Source organism: Lissotriton helveticus, chromosome 9 (genome assembly GCF_964261635.1).
Source record: "Lissotriton helveticus chromosome 9, aLisHel1.1, whole genome shotgun sequence".
Lineage (NCBI taxonomy): Eukaryota > Metazoa > Chordata > Amphibia > Caudata > Salamandridae > Lissotriton > Lissotriton helveticus.
In genome coordinates, this window is record NC_136070.1 from 464,810,096 (window position 1) to 464,832,379 (window position 22,284).

Sequence of the window (22,284 nt, forward strand, 5' to 3'; positions counted from 1 at the left end):
CATTGCTGCTGAGTTACCTTGGTCCAGCTGCGGTAGGGAGTGCTGTGTCAGTTGGAAGTGGTGCGCGGAGGACCGTTGAGGGTACAGTGTATCATGAAGTGGTCCGTCCAGGTGAGTTCGGAGGTGTGGCTGTATCGGATTCTGTTGCTGAACGTGAAGATAGTCTACTTTGTGTGTGGGTTCGGTGACTACCTACTGTTACAGGGATTCTGCGCAAACACAGAACTGTGCACAGAGACTCAGGACCTCAGTGAATTAGGGTGTGCCAAAACTCACCTTGGTACCCAAAATCCCCTACCAGACTAGCAATCAGTGTCACATTAGCTCTTCGTCCTATAGCAAAGAAACCAACAATTTGGCAACCTAGAACATGCGACTAAGGACTCTCAGGAATGGTGGGAAGTGAGAACACTCTTTTGTTATACTTTCATACCAGTCCACAACAGGAGTAAAATAGAGACACGGTAAGGTTAAAATGTTTATTTTAACGACGTGATCTCAAGCGCAGTATTTTAATCAACATAAGCATACATATGATTAAGAATAACACGGTCAGCATGGTTACAATTCCATAAAATACAAAAGGAGGAATCCTATTACAATGATAGTGCAAACAGGTGATAAAAGTGCCTATTTAAAGCACCCTCCCTATCTAGGAACTATGTATTATAAAACTATAGAAGGTCTCTGGAGTATTCTTTAGGGGGACCCCATTTACCTGTCCGCTCAGTAAGTGTAAATTACATCAGGATCGGTTAGTCTCTCTGCATGCTTGGAATCTTCCAAGTGTGTTCAATTCTGGCAAGTGTGCTATGATAAAGGTGCCATAATCCTACACGGCTTGCAGCTGCCAAATTGTTGTGTCTAAAATGTGTTACATGGACACGCCGATAAACAGGCTCACACATTATGATAACCTTGGCGGCTCAGCACTCACTGTACAGACTGGGGACACGATGGATAGACCTTCGTGAAAGCGAACTCAGCAAAAACAAGCTAAGCAGTGCTGTGTGCAAAAGCAGCAAAAAGGAAAAATGGTGTTTAAACACCTAATAAGCCCTGCTAACTTAACATGCACGCAAAAAGAGGCCCATAACCTACACTACACTACTTGAGGGCGATATTGTCTAGTCTTTCCAGGAGGTTGATGGAGTTGGTGGAGTCACCCAGGTGGAAGTTGAGGTTTTCCAGGAAGATGTAGTGTTCAGATTTGACAGCGAACAGGGCTATGAATTTGGCGATGATGTCGCTAAGGCCGGTTCGTGGTCCTGGCGGTCTGACTGCAAGGGTGCTCTTTGATGGTGGTTTGGGCGTCGATGCGTCGGTAGCATCATTGGTGAATGGTGCTGGTGTTTGATTCCTTTTGTGCGATGGCTATACCCCCTCCGTGTCTGTTGGTGTGGTCGCAGTGGTTCATCTTGTAGCTGTTGAATTTTGCCGTGGTGATGTCTGGGGCTGATGTGGGGGTGAATCAGATCTCTGTGATGAAGGTCTTGTCAGGGGAGAAGGTAGAGATACTGTCCCAGATTTCGATGGTGTGTTTGCAGAGTGATCTGGCATTGATATGGATGCAGTTGAGTTGATCTACTGGGGTGTTGGCATCCAGGGTTGACGTGGCGTTACTCAATGTGATGTTGGTTGGTGTCGGAGTCGCAGTGAATCAGCAGTGGATGCAGGTGAAAGGTCCCGCTGTGGAGGGTGGTGATGCGAGGAAGCAGTTGCTGCGTGCGTGTTCCAGGGCATGGAGTTCTGTGGTGGAGTACCTGTGGGATTGTGGGGGGGCAGGGTTCCTGGCGCTGGGCGTGGTCCTGTCATGGACAGGCTTGCCTTTGACGCGGCCGCACTGTGGCTGTATTAAGTAGCCCTGGGAGGTGGGAGGAGCTGTCTGGGAGGCAGGGGCCTTGGACGGCGAGTAAAATGGTGCAGAATAAACAGGAAAACAGCACAACAGTCAAGGTCAACTGGCCTCCCAGTCCACTGACCTCTCACCCCCACAAACTTCTTATATTGGCCCGGTCTTGCCTGTGCTTGACCCTGAAAACAGGATGGTAGTGTTGGACCTGTAGGATATTTCCATTTACCTGTTCTACAGGCCCATCAGCTCTAAATGTGGTTCATGGCTAGGCAAGAACAATTCCAGTTAATAGAGCTCCTCTTTGGTTTCACCAGTTCCCCTTGGGTGTTCACAGAAGCAATGGGGATGGTGGCATCGTATCCTCGGAGATCAGGTGTCCCAGTCTTCCCCCTTTCTTGATAACTGGCTGTTAAAGAGGGGCTTGCCCTAGGGAATCGTCGGCCACCTTCAAACCACTGCAAATATTTCCTGCCATTTTTGGGGTTTACTATCAACATGCCAAAGTCAAGCCTGACTCCTTCTCGGATGCTCCGCTTCATCTGTGCCATTACGGACACAATTCAGTTTCATGCCTTTCCCCTGGAAAGGAGAGTCCTGGACATTCAGGCTAATATTCTGATCTTTCAGTCTCGTTCCTGAATGTCAATAAGGTCAATTCTGAGGCAGCTGGGTCTGATGCCCTCCTGCATCCTTCTGGTCAAGCACTCCAGGTATCATATGTGGGTTCTGCAGTGAGATCAGACTTCTGTGAGCCCACCATCAAGGGTCCTCTCTAACCATGTCCAGATTTCAGAGGAGACTGCGAAAGATCTTGTGTTGATGGTTGCTGGACAGCAATTGGGTTTGCAGCAGAACCCTCTTCCTTCCCCAACCAGAGCTGACATTGGTGACTGAAGAATCACCTCTGGGTTTGGGTGGCCATTTTGGAGAGGTGACGATCAGAAGCCTCTGGTCTCTGGCAGATTCCCAGCTCCATTTCAGCCTCCTGAGGACCAGACGCTTAGAGCTGAAAGCCATTCTTCCATCCATAAAGGGGTGGCTGGTACAGGTGCTCATGGACACCACCACCATAATGTACTGTAACAAACAGAGCATGATGGGGTCACTGATGTCCTGAGCCTCAGGAAATGGCTGGGCCTCTAAGAATTTTTCACGATGGTGAACCACCTGGCAGGAGCATTGAATGTCCGGGAAGACTAACTCTGCCGGCGCCACCTAGCAGGTCATGAGTGGCAGTTAAAATCTGCTCTATACCACTTTCTTCTTGGACAAGCTTGTTTTGCGGACATAGGCATCCTTCTTGGCAAAAGTTGTATCACCAATCTATATAGGTCAAACATCACCTTGCTGGTGTTCTGTGCTCCTACTCATCCCTCAAAGTAGGCGAGACCCTAGCGTTTGAACCCCAAGAGAGCTTTTATAGTGATCATATCAAAGAACACTTGGGTGACAATCAGCTATTTGTGGGTTTCTCTGAAGCGAAAAAAGTCAAGGATGTTCAGAACAGAACCATCTCCTGCTAGATCATTCTTTACATTAAGACCTGCTACATTTTGGCTAAAAAGCCACCTGAAGGACTGCATGCTCCTTCTATCAGGGCTGAAGCTGCTACCACTGCATTGACATGCGGAGTCCCTGTCCTGGACATTTGCTAGGCAGCTGTGTGGGTGTCCTTCCATGTTGTCGAAGCACTATGTCTGAATAGCATGCTTCACAGAGAGGGGCATTTTGTCTGCTCAGCCCTGCAGGACTTTTCCGGTTCGAGTCAGTCCACAAACTCACCTCTGAATAGGTACTGCTTTGAGGTGAAAAAATGTGTGGCTAGAAGTCCCTGAGAAGAACAAGTTACTTACCATCGGTAACTCTTTTTGGTAGAGACTGCATCTAGCCTCCGATTCCTACCTGACCCTCCCCATGTGTGGACTCTGTCTGTTAATAAGATCCCAAGTATAGGAATATGCACACTGGTCACAAATATTTTGCTACTGGGCCTCTACATCTGGAGGCATAGACAGCCATGAAAGCAACTGACAGCGTGGAGGAGTGGTGCCTATATAGACCCCGCACATCATTTCCCGATCGTAATGGCCTCCGGCACTGCTGACGTCTGGGGAATATTCACAAGATGAGGAATTCGCGATTGGATAGTCTCTACCAGAAAGTATTACCGAATGTAAGCAACTTGTTCACTGTGGGCTTACAAAGAGCATTTAGGGGCTTGCATCCTTGTCTTTGCTTACCTTTGGGTGTCTTTACTGTCACTCTTATGTGCATGCTTTCTCTTGGATGGCTTACCTAGTTTCAGCCTGTTCTCCTTTCTTCCCTCTCCTGGCACATAGCCTCTTTACCATTTCTTTTATTGGTTCTTCTGCTCGCTTTTAGGGAACAACTTTATTTTTTTTTGTTTAAACACATCAAGAGAGGGCATGTTTTTTCCAGCTATCTGCCTTGTGCGCTTTTCTCTCTCCTCCATCTTGCTCTCTAAATAAGGAAGCCTATGTGCACGTGCCTACAAAATAGTGCAGCAACCACATCATCACTTCTTTTTTTATTTTCTTTTTAGCCACGCTGCACAGCAGAAAGACTAGTGATGAGGCAAGGGGTTGGGGTAACAGACTTAAATATGACTATTATGATATAAGCAATGATCTGGCTGGTACCTGTGACGCCAGTGGGCACAAAGGGCAATGCAGGGTTATTTGTTGCTTCTGGCGACCCCTAAATTCTATTCTTCTCTGATATGCTTTTGGCTTGTATGGAATATTTCTGTAAGCTCTCATAGGAGAATATTACAATAAAACAGGTAATAAAGTATGGGCAATGCCTGTATTTTACAGGTAATGTATTGTAGCATTTCCATATGTAGAAGTGGCTGAAGTTTCAAACCCCACTCTCGAAATTGTGTGAGAGTAGAACACGATTTGCTTGGATTTCTAAATTTCCCAATGTCACCCAACTTTAAAACCACAAGATATATTTGATGCAAAATTGTTTTTGGTAGAATTTTCATTCCGAAAACATTTTAAATGTCAGTCCTTTGGCTAAGTGTGTGTGTTTTCTTTCTGTTCAGTTGAAATTTTATGCCACCATTTTATTTACGCAAACTATATAAAATGATTGCCAGTTCCAAAGTTTTAATAACATACCAGCGAAGTGGCTGTCTAAAAAACCTTTCCTACTTTACCCACCGGTATTTACTGGATTGTATGCACTTCTCAGACAGTGGTTAAGTAGTTATGGTGCTTTCATTCTGCGGTCACACTTTCCAGTAGCGAGTCTTTTGCAAATCGACTTCCAGTGTGCAGGATTACATTTATTTGCTACTAAAATAGAAACTTACTTCTCACATTCCCTGTCAGCGCTGACTTCATCTGTGACTTTGTTTTCATATATACATGTTCATTTTTTCCAGAGACCTCTGCTGCTGTCCTCTGCTCCTGTCTTTTTTTTTATTACGTGCCGACTTTTTCTCCAACAAGACTACATTCAGTTTAGTTTCTATTTTGATCATAAGAGTTCTATTTTTACCTTGTTTTTCTATAATAAACTACATTGTTTTGTTTCTAAGAGCACTCCCGGTAGATTAATTTTTTCATGGCAAAGCTGACTGCTTGTTAACTGTTTTTTATACAATAGTACAGTATTTTACAGACTAGCGAAAATAATTAGATTTGCAACTCAGTATTGGAATTATGTTCTAAGTGCGCAGTAAATCTAGAACATTTGTGTGTTTTAAATGGACATAGATTTTTTCCCCCACTGTAAGTAGGAGCATTTAAAGAGCCCTGCCCGCATTTTCACGGTTTAGAACTCGTCTGTATTAAAGAGCTTTCTGCATTAGGAGCATGGATGTTTTTGTGAGCTGAATTAATGAATCTCTAAATGGTCTCCATATATATATATATTTTTTGCAGAGTTTTATATAGCGCGAACTAGACCCGAACTGAATCAGGTATCAGAGCGCTTTACACCACCAGTTACGTTACATGAGGACACGCATTCATTTTAGGCACGGGGAGATTAAGTGATTTGCCCAGAATCACAGGAGGTTTTTGGCGTCGTTACCGAGACTCGAACCCAGATCCCCAGGTCCGAGGTCGAGCGCCCTAGCTGTTAGGCCAACTCCTCTCCCCATATAAATATTCTATGACATATTCTCCAGTGATCTACAATATTGAATTTTCTGCACTCCAGTGCAGGGCTTCAGAAATCTTTTGTAAAAATGTGGTACTGCGCACAGCCGCTCTTTTCCAATTTTATTTATGGTGCTTGCACGATACGCCAACATTTTTGACCGCAGGATCTTGTAGCATTCCTATGCCTTGGGGACTCCTTTCGTGTAATGTTTCGGCTTTTAGGACCTTTTTTCGCAGTAATTACCTTGTATCTCGCAGCTAAACATATGAAATTGTATAAATAGTTGTTTTAACTGGATTATTAAAGTTCTAGCATACATTAATTATCACCACAAATGACTGGATTCAGAAGAGAAACGGGAAAAACGCTTTTTCACTAAAGTTGTATGTAATTGAACGCTCTCATTCAGATGTGACCCACTTTGGTCAGGAACATTTGGTGAGTGTTGTTGATGAAACCACCTCCAGGTGCTATCACCAAGATAAGTAGGGGTCTCTAGAACAGGTGTGTCTTTAATGTTGCTTTGTTGCGTTGTATAGTTGGTGGACTGCTCTAGATGGCCTCACTCCAATTGTCGCAGGCCCAAGAGGTAATCTATGTCTTGTGTTGCACTGCCTCAATGCTGTACTTTGAGTTGAGGAAGGTATCCCTCCCATCCAAAACGTGGTATTTATTTTGTTTACCCAGCTCCACCTAGCCGTTCCAGCATGCACTGTTCTGTTCCTATATAGGACTGTTCATATATGACTCTGGTATTGCCTTAATACTAGAGCATAAGTCAGGGAAGAGGGATGGACAAGCAACGGTCCCGCTGCCTGTGACACCTCCCATGACTGTGTTTTAAGGGTCCAGGGCACTAAAGTTTGTAGGCCTCCTAGGTTTGCTAGCCAGAATCACTTCGTTGAGGATACACACACCATTTAGAGCGCCATGATCTCTTGGCAACTCTCTCGGCTAGTCAAGAGTGGTGTGACTTTGATTGCATAGATGCTGGTGGTTGGGAGCACCTTTTGTTGGGAAGGCTCACTAGAAAGTCATATCTAGTATTTGACTGCTCTTTTTTAGCTTTTGTTTATTTTGTATCAGTTAGATTTATATTGTGTATGTAAATGTGCGTTCCCATCTTTCCCAAAACAGTCTTCTTGACCTTCTTTCTCTTCCCTTCCATTTTAATTTCATCACTCTTTATTGTGTCTGTCTGCTGAACAATGATATAGAAACTGTTATGTTCCTTTCCAGAGGGAACATAGGAAAGAACGATGACGGTCGTACACACAAAGGGAGAACGTGCTCTCAACCTAATTCTCCTCTTTCCTTATACTTATCTAGACTACTCCCAGGACTACTAACTCCACTGCCTCTCCTCCCAAATAACAATCCTGCATCTTCAACGTTTATCACCTTGGCTGTGGTGATTAGAGCTTTGTGAAAGACCTGCTTCCACCAGGTCCATTAACTTTTCTTCTTAGTGCTGTGAAACATTTTGGGATGTACAGGTGCTTTCATAAGTATGTCATAGCATGACATGGTACTTGCTGTTTCCTATACTTGACGATCACTAACATTGGAATGTTAATGTTAATGTTAATTTTTGCTGTGTTTTTCCACAGTCATCCACTAAGCATCCATTTCTTTGATGAAAATTACTGTAGGGAGTAATATGACAGTAGAAGAGTTACCCATAGGTATTGTTGGATAGTGTTCAACCACTGTTAGTACTGACCTGGTTTCTGGTGCATTTGCATTCGATTGTCTCCCTAATGTTTCTTCTGAATATATTGCTCACCATTAATAGAAGTTACGCATTTGCTGCATAGAGAGGTGCAATGCTGGTGTGGTGAGCCATGAGTCTTATAAGGACGTGCCTAATTCGCAGAGCTACAGCTTCTTTGTTTACCTTAGTAGGAGTAGCAAACATTATGCAGACACCTCAAGCTGCTGACATTCAAGTTGTAGGATGCCATGTGGGACTGCCACAAAAACTCCGCCCCTTCTGTGTTTTTCTTCTAATTCGCCGCAGAACATCTTTCTCATGTAGCTCAAAAAATAATTTGTATTTTAAGTTACATCCTCTTCATCTTCGAGCAAACCTCACTTCAAGCCCAACTTTCCAATTTCCACTTCACTCTTGGCTCAAGTCAAAATGCAATTCTTGATGGCCCACCTCAAAAACCCTCTAGCTGCTTTTGTAAATAAAATTGTAAATTGTTACTTGTATAGCGCACTACTCACCCGTAAGGGTCTCAAGGCGCTTGTTCGAATACCGCTGTGGAACCCATCCTGGCTTTCCCTGTGAGGTGTCCACTCCTGGGCACCCCCAAGGTGGAGGCCAGGCATCCTTAGCGTTGTGGGGGCCGTTGTGGAGATTAAGCAAGCTATTGCCCAGAGTTGCAGAGTGGGACTCCATGATTGGAATAGGCACCGAGGCGAGAATTATCAGGTCCATGGAATTTTTTTTTTTTAGCCCAAGACCCGCCGAGGCGGGGAATTGAACCCTTGTCCCAGGCTAGACCTCTGCATCAGGGTCTGCCGCTCTAACCATTGAGCCACACTTCTTTTGGAAACCCTCTCTTCTTTACTATACCATGAACGGTGGAAGGTGTCATAGTTTGGCCATCCTGTCATCTCCCATGAACCTTGCTCAAACTGTGATGCAAATCTTCATTGCCTTTCTTGTGAACACTGTGTGCATTAGATTTCTAAAATGTGTGCTTGCCAGACATTTGGAGCTCCCATTTATATGGCCATATTCACTCGGCACCAGGCCTAGAGCCTTGCTCTCATCAATATTGACTTAATGGAAATGGCCACCCTGAAATTCCTGGAAATTATTGCTATCGGATGTGAGCGCTATTAAAAAAAATGCTCAAAATAATAGTCGACAGTTAGGAAATGGGAGCCCACTTTGCATTAGTGGTCTTGTGTGTGCGCCATTACCTATAATGGATATACTAGTGTATGTTTATAGTTTTGTTTTCTCTTGCTGATTCATGACTTTGCTAGTTTTGTTTAGAATTAGGTACTTATTTATAAGGTGCTTTATACCAGTTAGGAGTTTCAAAGTGTTTTTTTATGCAGAAGACGCACATTGCTCAAATGGTAGTAACACAACAACATATAAATATCTTAGCAATCCTCTCCACCTTTTGAGCAACCACTGGATGTCCAAACCTCTGATCTGATGGAATCATGGAAGCCTAGGATGTATCTTCTTCAGTAGACCGTATGATATGCCCAAGAGTCTTGTGATGCAAACTCTGTATAAAAGCATGTTTTACTTGCAGCATGAAAAGTACACCAGCCAACTTCAGATGAGTATGAAAGGAACCGCAGCAAGAAGAATCGAGCAGTTGGGAGAGCAGCATGGCTATTCTGAAACCCAGCAGGCAAAGTTGGAAAAAGGAGAAAAGAAACCCACAGGTATTCAGTAGGAGCCAAGATGTTTGTTTTTGGAATTCATTCTTGACAATATTTTATAAAGTTTAAGCTGGGAAACCATGGTGTCTGTTTAGAATATTTTTAATGAACAATATGAAAGAAATGTCTTAAGTGAAATATGTGGGGAAGGAAAACAGGCAATCCAAGGTTATCAGTTGGTAATTGGTTCTGAAGACCTGGGTGTAGTTGCTATGTGCAAACATGTGCTGCCCTGGTCTGTTGAGCCTTTCCTTACTGTATGATATGTGGGTATCTTCTATGGATTTATTTTTGATGTTGGTTTTGATTGCCGTTATGAAGCATCATCAGAAGGTGACAAGTGCACAGGAATGTGAAGCAGCTTGCTCTGAGTCTTTAATAATCGCATTTGTTGATGTGCATTAGGAATGTTCCACGCTTTAATTTTGCTCTCCAGGATCTCATACTTTGGGAAGTACTCTTATATCAGCATCATAGTCCCCAAGTAAACTTTTCTCAAATGTATGTTTTTAGATTTCCACTGGTGCATGTCTTTCCAAGGATAGGTCTATAAGCAAGCCACTTCATGAATGTGGCATTTACCTCATTCCCAATAACCACATCTACTACTTTTGTAGTTCACGCCTTCTTCGATTTCCTGGCCAATGTGGGTGGTAGTTTATACAGAATGGGGTAGTATTATGGATGGTATGCCATTTACTACAATCCTGAATTATCCTATGCTCTTCAGGACATTATAAATGAAAACGGATAGGAACCATTGTTTCAAGACTATATATGCTTCTACTGCTGTTGACATTGAGCAGAGAAAACTGTACAAATAAGGAAAGTAAGCTCCATTCTTTGGTTCCATGTCACACCTGACTTTTAGAAATTCTCCAGAGAAAAGGTCCTTCCTTATTACCAAGAATTTGAACCTGTCGGTCTCATTATGTTGGATGGTGTGGCAATAACATTAAGCCGTTTTGTTATGTACAACTGTAAATCCACTTGTGTATTATTGAAAATGCATACCTTTGGGTATATTTGTGCTTTCAGCATTACTAGAAGAAAGAATGGAAGCATGTTTTGGTGGCAGTTCAAAGAAGAACAAGCATTAACAGAGTCAATACATCTGGCCTTTAATATCTGCGACCGGAATATCTCATAGTTCTTTACTATTCCAAGATGGTTGCTACATTTAGAAGCAACGTGCCTGCTATATTGGAATGATAAAAAATAATAAAATATTCCAAACCATTCCAAGATGAGCATCCATCCTTGAGGTGCCTTCTTTAAATGTTCTTTAACATAATTGTAATTGCATTTATATAGCGCTTAATAACCCTGGCGGATAGAGTGTTGAAGCGCTTTTTCGGCAAGTAGTACGCTACTTCCGAACTCAGAAAGGATTAGTGGCGAATTAATATAGTGAAAATATGAAAGTAATTTGAGTGGTGGATATGTTGGTCAGTTATTTTGATTGAGAAGGATAGAGAAGTGCAAAAAAGGTTTGCATTAATATAGCGCTTGCTACCCCTGATTGGGGGTGGGGGGGTGTTGAAGTGTTTTCTTTTGGCGAGTAGCACGCTACTCTGGAACCCATACAGTGTTAGTGGTGAATTGGCATAGTGAAATATGAAAGTAATTTGAGTGGTGGATATGTAAGTCAGTTATTTAGATTGAGAAGGATAGTAGAGGGATAGAGAAGGGAAAACGTTTGCATTAATATGGTGCTTGCTACCCCTGATGAGGTGTTGAAGTGCTTTTTCGGCAAGTAGCACACTACTTCAGAACCCATAAGGATTAGTGGTGAATTAGTATAGTGAAATATGAAATTAATTAGAGTGGTGGACAGGTTAGTCTCTTATATGGAGTGAAAAGGATAGTGGAGGGATAGAAGGGAAGGATTATTTTTATTTATTTTGGAACTCATAGCAGTAGGAGGAGGTTTGGGGTGAGTAAAAGGGAGGTGCAGTGGGTCGAGTAAAAGGTAGGTGGAGGGGGAAGATTAAGAAGGAGGGGTTAGAAAGGCTTGTTTTGGGTGATCGGGGTATGAGATGATGCAAGGAGGGGTGGAGTAGGGAAGAGTCTCAAAAGAGGTATTTTGGGGACCATAGTAGTGGTATGGGATGAATGAGAGAGTAGACATAATGGATATAATGATAGAGGTACAGGGTGAGAAATAGGCTAGGGCATTGGAAAGAGTAGTTAGTATAAAGAGGTTTGAGATGAGTCGGAATTGATCTAGAGAATATATTGAGAGCGGTATATTGTGAAAAATTGGGTAGTGCATCGGATATGCTAAATTAGAAGAAAAGTAATAGATAAGTAAAAGTAATAAATATATAGATCTACGAGTACGTGGAAGGTATATATATGCATAGATGCATAAATATGCATAAAGGAATGTAGTATATGTAGATTAAAGATGCATTAAATAAACTCTGACTTGCAAGTGTTGTTGTACTTTAAATGATTTTTATTTGTGTGTGTGTGTATATATATATATATATATATATATATATATATATATATATATATATATATATATATATATATTGCAAAATCACTGAAAAAACCATAGGTTTCAGGCCTTATATAGTTAGGAATTAGCATTTTAAAAACCTTGCAAATTCACTGAAAAAAACCATAGGTTTCAGGCCTTGTATAGCTAGGAATTAGCTTTTTTTTAAAAAACCGTTGAAATTCACTCAAAAACTATAAGTTTTAGGGGTGTTCTAGTTAGCTGAACATTTCACTCATACAAAACTATTGAAATTGCTCCTATATAGTTAGTTGTACTAACTATATTTCGCGCACCCGCAATCCACTGCTGATGATGTCACATATTACATCATTCATGACATGGTCAGTGACATCACTGATGACATCTCAAATGACATCAATGATGTCTTCACTGTTTGGCAGTTTTGGATTGGATTTTAGCGGCCGGCCTGGTCGCGAAGGCGCCCTGCTGTTCTCACACAGATCCCAGGTTCGTACTTGCGAACTCGGCGGAGCAGGGAGCGCCGTGTGAATGGACTTTGAAATATGGCCCTGCGGGGGGCTTCCAGCTCCCTTTCAACCCACTGGGGTCTGAATTTGGATTAACGTGAGCGAGGTAAAAGGCACCCACTGTGGTAAAAAACAACAGAAACTCCAAGTACCACCATGCTTTGCATGCACACGCCCACTGAGGCGGGACTGTTTGGGTGCATATCAGCTGTTCCTGATTGATTGCCTGCTACCTCCCTCTACCATTTGCCCGTGAACAAGAGCATCGTAATGCTTGAAACGCGTTGGGCTGCCTACAAACTTGAGAGTGAGACTGTTACCCTGCTGTGCCACAGCCATTCATTAAATGGTATTGAACTCTCTGCTGTGTGGCGTCTTCACTGTTTGGCAGTTTTGGATTGGATATATATATATATATATATATATATATATATATATATATATATATATATATATATATATATATATATATATATATATATATATATATATATATATATAGTTTAGATCAATATATATATATATAGTTTAGATCAATATATATACATATATATATATATATAGTTTAGATCAATAATGAAGCAATTGTAGATAAATAGTTATGATAAAAAGATTTACTTATTTACGCAGTAACTTGTATACATGTTAAAAACATAGAATAATGTAACTGTCAGTAATATGTAAATTTGTTAAGCAGAACTAATGAGTATATATATATATATATATATATTTTTTTTTTTAAACATAAGTATTCTATACATTTATACAAAGCAATATACATATATAGGTACATATCTATAGTACAAATAAATGCTTTTATACAGAAAGATATGCTGTATATTTTTATCTGTTTGCTTATGGTGGTTATGTGGGGAAGAGCCAGTTCTTGAGTTTTCTGAAGATAAGGTTGTTATCCGTGGATCTTATGTTGGGGGTAACATCATTGTTAAAAGAATGTGAAAGCCTGTTTCATGGCAGCTGCCATTAACAATGTCTGTCCTAGTTGTGGGATACTGCGAGATGCAGAGAGTAGCCCATTCACACTTTCTGGGATGTGCCAGCACCTCACAAATGTAAAACGAAAAAAAGGCATTTAAATGAAAAAGATTTTAACGACACATTGGATTACCAATCCCTCGCACTGAAGAGGCAGCCAGCCCGGTCATTGATGCAAACTAATTTTAAGGAGGCTGTAGTGATTGAACACAAGAAAAGGCTCTCTCACACTCGTGGCTGAAGTGGACTGGCCCATTGCCCAATGCTGTATGCTGCAGTGGATGTTCTGTGTAAGTTGCCAGAAACTCCTAAGACTATATGCCCAGGAAGTCCTTGTACAGTCTGAACAAGTGATCACTGTATATGCTAGCATGGCTACTTTTCAGAATCCTGTTGTACTACTAGACTTTGCTCAGTGCTCAGCTTCCGGTAGATCTTAAAATAAGAAAGATGTCTGGGAGTGCCATCTTTGTGGTTATTTGTGCCGTAGTTATTGACTTCTACAGAGTGCAGTGGTCTGTATTTCTCGACCCGTGCCCTAGCACCACTGTTCAAAAACGTTCGACTTCTGTGGACCCCTCTTAAATCATTACTGAAAGCTGGGACCTCCGGCCTAAGCAATTTCTATAATTTGAAGCTCAAAACAATACACACAATTACCAAAACAAGTAGACCCCAAACACATGAGCAAATATTGAAATCTTTTGTTTCAGTCACTGTCAAATGTAGAAAGTTTTCAAACCTTCAAATTTGTTTCTCCTTCATTTTAAAATTGTTTCATCAATCCCCAGGAGTCCTTGCACCACAGGTTAAGAACCAATGCCATAGTGTATTTTTGTTTCATGCTACACATTTGAGCGAGGGACTAATTTGCACCAACTGGTTGGGGCTGCAGCTTAATTTTGAAAATTTCAGCTACGTCCTTCCTATTTACAGGCACTACGTGGAATGATACTGTTGGAAGCAGAAGCTAAATAGTTTTAATCCCATGTCACCTAGTATCAAAGTAATGCTATAATTTTGTCCAGAGTTCTATTTCATAGTATTTCAAATCATGGGTCCATTCTTATATCATTTGGGTGTTTTGGGTGCCCTTGGAGGTAGAGGGATTTCGGCTGTTTTTGTCCATAGTACTCCCTTCTTAATTCTAAATATCGCTCTCTGACATGTGCAAACAATTCTTTCTGTTTCATGTCGATCAGGCCTATGCTGTCTCTCCAGTATGACTTTACAATGTAGTTTCTGCAGACTCCCCCTTCTCCTCTTCTCGTATTCTTTTCTGTCTACTGCATCCGAATCCTTGATCTTGCTGACTTTTTGTCTCACTTTTTCTGTCACAAATTTGCTTTTCTCATTTTTTTGTCAGTCAATGTTTCATCTTATCTTTCTTTCTCATTTCCCAGTATGCTCTCTTTTCATCTCAAATCCCCACTCCTACTCTTTCCCCCTGAAACACACATTCCCATTCCCCGTGTCTCAAATACATCTTCTACTGTTTGTTTTCAGTATTGATGTTCTGAATTTGTATCTTTTCTGCCTCCCATTATTACTAGTAGAATTCACACAGTTGCATCCTTTTTCATAACTATTCTATTCAGCTTTTCAGAACTTGTCTCTTAATTGTACCTCTGACACTCTGTACATTTGGCCTGTGTATCCTTTCTTCTGCCATCCCTTTGAATTATTTCCAGTCTGGTTCTCTTTCTCCAGTCTTACCTAGCCTCTCCTGTATTCCCTTTTATCTACATCCTCATGTTCTTTATTCCAATCCTACCTTGGAATTACATGTACAGCTCGCCCCTAAGCTGTATTCTTACTACAGCTATGTTATTTTGCTGTAGGTGTACGTACCTTAAGTCTAGCTTGGACTTCTTTCTCTTACCAGGCTGGCTCTGTATTCCTTTAATATTTTTGCTTTCTTGTGTTTTTCCCATTCTCTCTCTCATTAAATATATTGTGTCTCTCTGCTTTCCTTTTTCTCCTGTTGCGTTCCACAAGGCTTGCCTCACACTCAACTTATTTTCAGTCCCATCTATTTTCTCTAGCAATTTGTCCAGGCTCATATATTTTTAGGGTTCGCCTAGGCAGTGCTTGGGTTGTCTCTTCGAGACATGTTGTATTCAAAATATGGTCTTTAAGCTTCGCTCTTTTTCCACCCATTTATTTTATTGGATCCTTTGATTTTCTTTTCAAAATGGTTTGTTCAATTGGTTAATTTGTTTAGTAGTCCCTCCTTAGTACCTTCTTTTCTCTTGTTGTAACCTCCCATAAGGACTAGCCCTGTTACATGTGCATATGTGTTATTTGCAGCTTGTGAGCACTATTTTGTGAATGAGTTTCTCCTAGCTGCTGTTGCAGGCACAACATGCTCTCCTGCTTCCACAAAGCAGAGTCCACATGTTTTTCTGTCTGTGTGGCACCCGATAATGGACAAGCGAAGCCGGTGCAAGTACTGTATCAGTCCCAGGATGTAACCACCTCCACATTAGATAAAAATCATTGTAGACCAGAAATTGTCCGTTTCAATCTTCTAATCGTTTTATCCTTATTCCTTATTCTTTGTTTGATGTGCAGAACCAGTAATTAAAATTTTCAAGTGCTTGTACAATGCCGATACAGGCCTTTTCTGCAGCATGTCAAAATTTCCAATTCAGAAAACTTTATGAACCAATGTATTTCAGGCTTTTTGCCCTTGTTCAGGGGTAACTGTAATTTATTAAAACAACAACAACATATCCGGAGCGTTTAAAATGCCCAATTAGCCATCTTTTTTTGCAAAGTTACTCATAATTTTCACAAAAGGTGCCTCGTGTCTAAACTAAAGAATGTGTATGCGGAAACCCCCATAACTCTTCTATTCATCGTCCCCTCCAAGATGGACTTTTAACTGCGCTGAGTAAAATTTAAAAAGCTATAAAAATGAACTCATGTTATGACTCGAGTTAAACCTGCTTACCAAACATGTTCAACAACATGCAATCTGATTTTCAAAGCACCTCATGCCTTCGACTCTCAGACCGATCAAGAAGAGCGGCTGCTTCATGAATCATTAGTATTTAAACATACTGGTATACCAACAGCCGCTAAGCAAATGGTCGTTCCGCCCCTTCCTAAACACATGCTCATCCCATTGCATACTACCATTGAAATTAAAAAATACGTAAAAGTGACTAGGGTACAACAAAACACAGCAGCAGAAATGTGGAAGAAATATTGATCTTGACAGTCATTAAAGACTACAATAATGCACCATTGGAAATGCCATTGGGTCTCTCTTGTATGTAAAGGTAAGCAAGACAGATTGGCATTACCAATGTTTGTTTTCTCTGCACATGCTATGTACAGCCATGCACAAACCGCATTGTAAGCATATATGCACAGAATGCTCTGTACATGGGTGTCCCATACAGTGACTGCCCTGCATCTATGCAGTCATGCTCCCTGAAGTGCTTTGCTTTCCTAGCCCGGTGGCCTGACAGCCTAGAGTATAAGTAACCCATGGCTTGGCAGATGTGTGTAGAAGGCCACTCAAAATCAGAGCCTTAAAGACCTGCACACACATCCTTGCCTTGAAGTGTGCAAATTAGCAAAACTGAACATAGATAGTCCTGCAAGCTGTCAAGAACACAGTTCACCTTGTATAAGCAGTCCTGTAGACTGGCACTCCTGTGCTTAGCCTGCCCTTCACACATCTTGCCTCCTGCACGACCAGTTCTTTGCACTATTTGCCAACCCTGTGTATGATCAGCCTGCACACTTTCTTAACAGGAATGTGCATTGTCATCCCTCTACAGAATCCGCCAGCTCTTTGCACATCCTGTAGTACAGACAGAAGTGCTCACTGCTAGTTTGTTTTTTTTCTTCTAAAAAAGCATATGGCCTGCCTCCCCAGCACACTGCCAGAAGGCAGCCTTGCACATAACTAGCCCTAGTATTTCAGCCCTCTACACCGATTACTCTTTGCACTGCCATTCAAGAAGGTGGCTTTGTTCCGTCATTCATGCATACTGTGCCATCCCAGCGCACCAACATGTGTGCAAGCTATTTGCAAGCACACTGCCAGGCCTGAATGCCATCTAACCCTCTGCCAGGCTACTGGTTATGCAGTTTCTGTTTCATATGAAGGCCACATTGCTCTCTTTAGCACTGTGCACTGGTAGCTGTGCATACTGTTTGGTGTGAACTGTCAGCACGGAAGGCAGACTTGTGTTCTGCTTCCCCTTTGCACTGGAAGCCCACTTGCCCTGCCCTACACTCTATCTGAATGTTCCATTTACAAACAGACCTGAATTAAAGTTAACCATTTTGTGAAAGTGAATTCTATACAAGTGCCTGAAGAATGGAGAGGTGCTTGATGAGCTCTAATTCTTTTTGAGCTCTTTTATTTCTGAGTTAATAAAGCGCATGGCTGCCCGAAAAGACCTCCCAGTGCAAGCTTAAACAGCACATTGCTACATTGGCCAGATTGAAATAGCCATGTCTAGCTGCTTACGAAAATGTTCCACAGAAGTGCAGAGTCTTAGTCTAAGGGGCAGTGCATTTCACAGTTTGTGACCCAGATATTTAAAAGAGCGTCCTCCTTGTTTGAGCATTTTGACTTGAGAAGTCTCTGCAAGATTCATGGTACCGGAGTTAGGAAGATGCTTGGAAATATACAGAAGCATTAGATTTTAAGATATTAGGGGCCAGTCTGAGTCATGGCTTTGTAGAACAAGCATTGGCATAGCCAATACGTCTCGCCTTTGGGACCTTATCGGTGTTTAGCCATGCAACAGTTGTTGTTGCACCAAGGATATTGTGCTGCATAACTAAATACTTATAAGGTCCCAAAAGCGAGACCTATTGGCTATGCCAATGCTTGTTCCAATAGGATTCTAACTGAATTAAAACCTCTTGTTAAAACAACGATCCGCAGGTTGCAAGTTAAGTCCTGGCAGTGAGAATTCAGCCTTTGGGGCTGCTGCATCGCGTTAGATCAGTTTGGAGTGAAATCATTTGAGTATAGCCAAACCTGTTATATTAAGCACATAGAAACTGCAAACTGTATCACTGCTATATAAAAATAAGCAGTATTCATTGCTGTTATATCACAACACACCATTCAGTTCAGGGCATGTGTTGATATTTAATTCACAAATAGTATATTATCGCATTCTTTTGTTAAGGTAGAGTGCAGTCAAGGTGTTGTTTCCCTCCTGACTTCCCTTCCACTCAACCTAGCAACAGCAGCTCATGCGAGGTTTCCGCCAATAAGCTACGGTCTTGTGGAAGGACAGCGGGGAGGGAGCGTGAGGGTTAGGCCCACTCACGCATTGTGCTCTGTGGCAGGTGACCACTCCTACAGAACAAAGCGCGGGTCAGGGCTCGAGCGCGGCCTTTTTCTCAGGCCCGTGTACTCCACTCCTCTCAAGCTGTCTGCAGAGAACCTGCCATTGAAGCTTTATGCCGACTAACCCAGGCAGAAGTAAGCGCTTTCCTTCTGCTTTGTGGCTTATCCTTCCAGTGGGAAGGTTTTTCGACTCCCCCCCCCCCCACCCTCCCCTAATAAGTTGACAAGATGAATCAGCCCGTGGAGCTCAAACACATGTTCAGCTTAAACAATCCCTTTGGTGTTGTTAACAACTGCCCCTGCCTGCCCGTTGTTATGCTAATACAGATTAGACAAAATTCTGTTCTTTCTCTATTGAACTGGCAATTGATTTAAACCGAACCACTTGTTTGTCTGTAGCTCCCGGTGGGCATACATGCCTTGGGCATCTAGCAAAAGAGAGCAAGGGACCTTTTATTGGCTCCCGTCCTAACCTGCGTCATACAGAGGGCAATTTGTGTCTTATTTTGGAGCTTATAGTAAAGTTGCCTTTTAGTGCTCCTGCGAGATAATGATACACACATAGACAACCCATTATGCAGTGGCAGTCATGGCATTGTAGTTCTGGTTCAGAACGAACATCCATTGTAAAGGCATTTTTTATTTGTCTTCAACTTTGCCTTCTTAGGAGGGATCTGCATGAAATTTGTCAAAGAAATGGTTAACAAGATGCGCACGCGCCTCGCGCTGCAGGTTTAAAAAAAAAAACAAGCGCAGGCGCCTTGCGCTGAAAGGAGGCAGCAGAGGGAGGGAAGAGAGGAGGGGGGCCGCGCTTCCCTTGCGGGAGTGAGCAAACATATGTTGCCAAAGCTCGCTCCCTCAAGGAAATCGCCAAACGTGCACGTGTTGCCATTGAAGGCAATGGAACGCGTGCACGTTTTTGGCTGAAAAGCCAAAGCGATTGCTAAAGGTCGTTTGCCTATGCAGCACATGCGCGCTGTGTAGGCGAGACCCAAAAAGCATAGTGCTTTGAACTTAACACACTAATCAATGGTAATGCAGATGAATAGAGACTGAGGCATACCTGGGGCAATGACAAAGGAGTTGGGCCACAGCATCTTGAACAATCTGTAGCCTCTTCAGCAAAGACTTGTAAGCTCCCAGGTAGAGCACATTGTATAAACAAGACAAGTGATAATAGGAGCTTGCACAACCATCTTTTGCGTCGAAGTCAGGAGAAGCCAAGGAATCTTTCTCAGGCATTTAAGACAACCTATTGAGCTTGCAGACACCTTATTAATCTGAGGATCCATCGAGAGGTTGCTGTCCAGCCAGTTTCACAAATCTTTAACTACTTATTTCATATTAGGGAGCAGCCCCAGTTCTTCTGGCCACCATTGTGGGCCCCAGAAATGCCCCAGGTTTCCCACAACCAGAATTTCAGTTAGTATGTTTAATTTAAGGCAATTAGCTTTCATCCATTGCCCCACAGCAATTAACCATGGTCTGAGATTAAAAGTGTTGTCCTCCAAGGTAGATAAGGAAAAGACAATTTGTGTATCATCGGTATATGAGTGCAATGTAAGAATCAAGGCCTCCACTATGTCCGCTAATGGGTGGACATAGAAGTTGAAAAGAGTGGGAGGACCACTGTGGAACCCCGAATGGCATTCTGCCTATAGAGGGTGAAAAAAGGTGTTAATATGACATGAAAGGTACTTCCTTGCAAAATAGCACAAAACTATTAGAGGGCTAAGCCCTGAATTCTACTTCAATCAAGCCTCCTGGGAAGCACGTAGTGGGAAGTAGTGTCAAAAGCTGCACTCAAATCCAAAAGAATCAAGGCAGCCATCCCTCCTGCATCCAGAGTCGCTATGAAATGTGGAGTGACCCCCTAAATGGGCAGATTCAGTGCTGTACCCAGGGCGAAAGCCTGACTCAGAGCCATGAAGAAAATTACAGAATTCTAAATGAAAATATAATGGAGAGTTAATGTGCTTTTCAAGCACCTTTGCTAGCGCCAGCAGAAGCGACATTGGACAGTAGTCAAGCTCGAGTGCATCCACTGATCGCTTGATGAGCAGGGGCACAATCATAGCATGTTTCCACATTGAGGGAACAATGGCCTGTGCGATTAATATATCCAGGAGATCAGTCCATACCTGGGAAAGAATTTCACTGCCTTGTTTTAGTATCGTGAGGCGCAGGATCAGAAGGCGAGCTGGACTGAATGATAGCTGTGAGAGACATGAAACATAAAACATCGAGTAAGCTAAAATAATGTAGGTTCCAAACCTGCGCCGATGGCAAAGGAAGATGAATCCTCATTAGGACTATCAAAGGAGGCATAGACGTCCGTTACCTTCTTGAAGTCTTCGGCAAATTCATTTCACGTGGCTTGAGAGAGAGAAGGCCGTGGCGTCATGGAAGTGGGATGCATCAACGATCTAATGAATTGAAACCGTTCTTTAGAACAGTTGTTGGCACAGCACATTTTACCAATTTACCATGTACTGCTTCACAGAGAGTGTGGCACACAACACAGCTTCTACAGTTGTGTTATTCAAATAAAGTGCTCGTTTGTCTCTGCTAGACGACACATTACGTTTTGTATTCAAGTTACGGATGGGCTATCCTCTAGAGTGCACGTTTTGTGGGGTGAGTACCCGCCTTCCAACAACAGCCTCTAGCTCTGAAGTGTGACTACTTGTGGGAGTGAACAGGTGAATCTTTGGATCACGGTCCACTAAACAGGTCAAATGGAAACTTTAAGGATATAGTTTAACATTTTTAGTAGCGACAGCTGGTACCTCCAGATGTGGACATTAACCCCATCATGACGAAGTAATGCACCTGGAGAAAGATTAAATACAGTGCAGCCTAAATGTTTTCCAGGGACCCACAAATATCCTTACACTGACACCAGGGAGGGAGGGAGGGAAGTAGGGAGAGAGGGAGAGAGGGAGTCAAAAAAGGGAGAGAGGTTGAGGTAAAGAAATAGACAGGAGTGAGATATAGACCGAAACATCACCTTCCTAGGGGACCGTTGGAGGCTCTTGGAAGTTGCCCATTTAACCTATGCCTTAAGACATCTCTCGCTAGTGGTGGTGTGTAGAGTCCGTAAATCCCCACTCAATGTTTGTAGCAGACGAATGGCATGGGTCATCTGGTGGCTTTTTGGCAAGTTTTTGTACTGGAGGTGAGCATATTTGTAGCGCTGGTGATGGGCTGACCATGTCAACCACTTAACATTGGCAGTATCTGAGAAGGGTGTATTGACAACAGATGTAAGCGGCTTTAACTGTGTCCTCTTAAGCCCTTTGTCAAACACTTGTCAGGTGGAGTGCAGTCACTGCTTTGGCCTTACATTTGCAGGTACCAGAACAATGCAAAACAATTATTTGGCTGTTGGGAGAAAGGTTTATCACTAGAGATTTTTTAATGATCAGTTACCTTAAAATTTGTCTGAGGTGCCCAATGGAAGGATCTGATAGAAACATTTAGCCGCAGAGTCCTTCCCTTAGAATACCCCAGGCGACTGTTTGATCTGGTAGACTTTTGCCTGATCAATACC

General features: G+C 42.4%; 1 protein-coding gene across 2 annotated transcripts in view; it reads left to right on the forward strand.

Moving 5' to 3' along the window:
- CEP170B (centrosomal protein 170B) overlaps window positions 1–22,284 on the forward strand; it is a 420,899-nt gene that overhangs the window by 219,842 nt on the left and 178,773 nt on the right. For both annotated transcript variants that reach the window (XM_078660287.1, XM_078660288.1), the window contains exon 6: window positions 9,277–9,412. In XM_078660287.1, coding sequence (XP_078516413.1) covers window positions 9,277–9,412 — 136 coding nt within the window. The remainder of the gene's footprint in view (window positions 1–9,276; window positions 9,413–22,284) is intronic.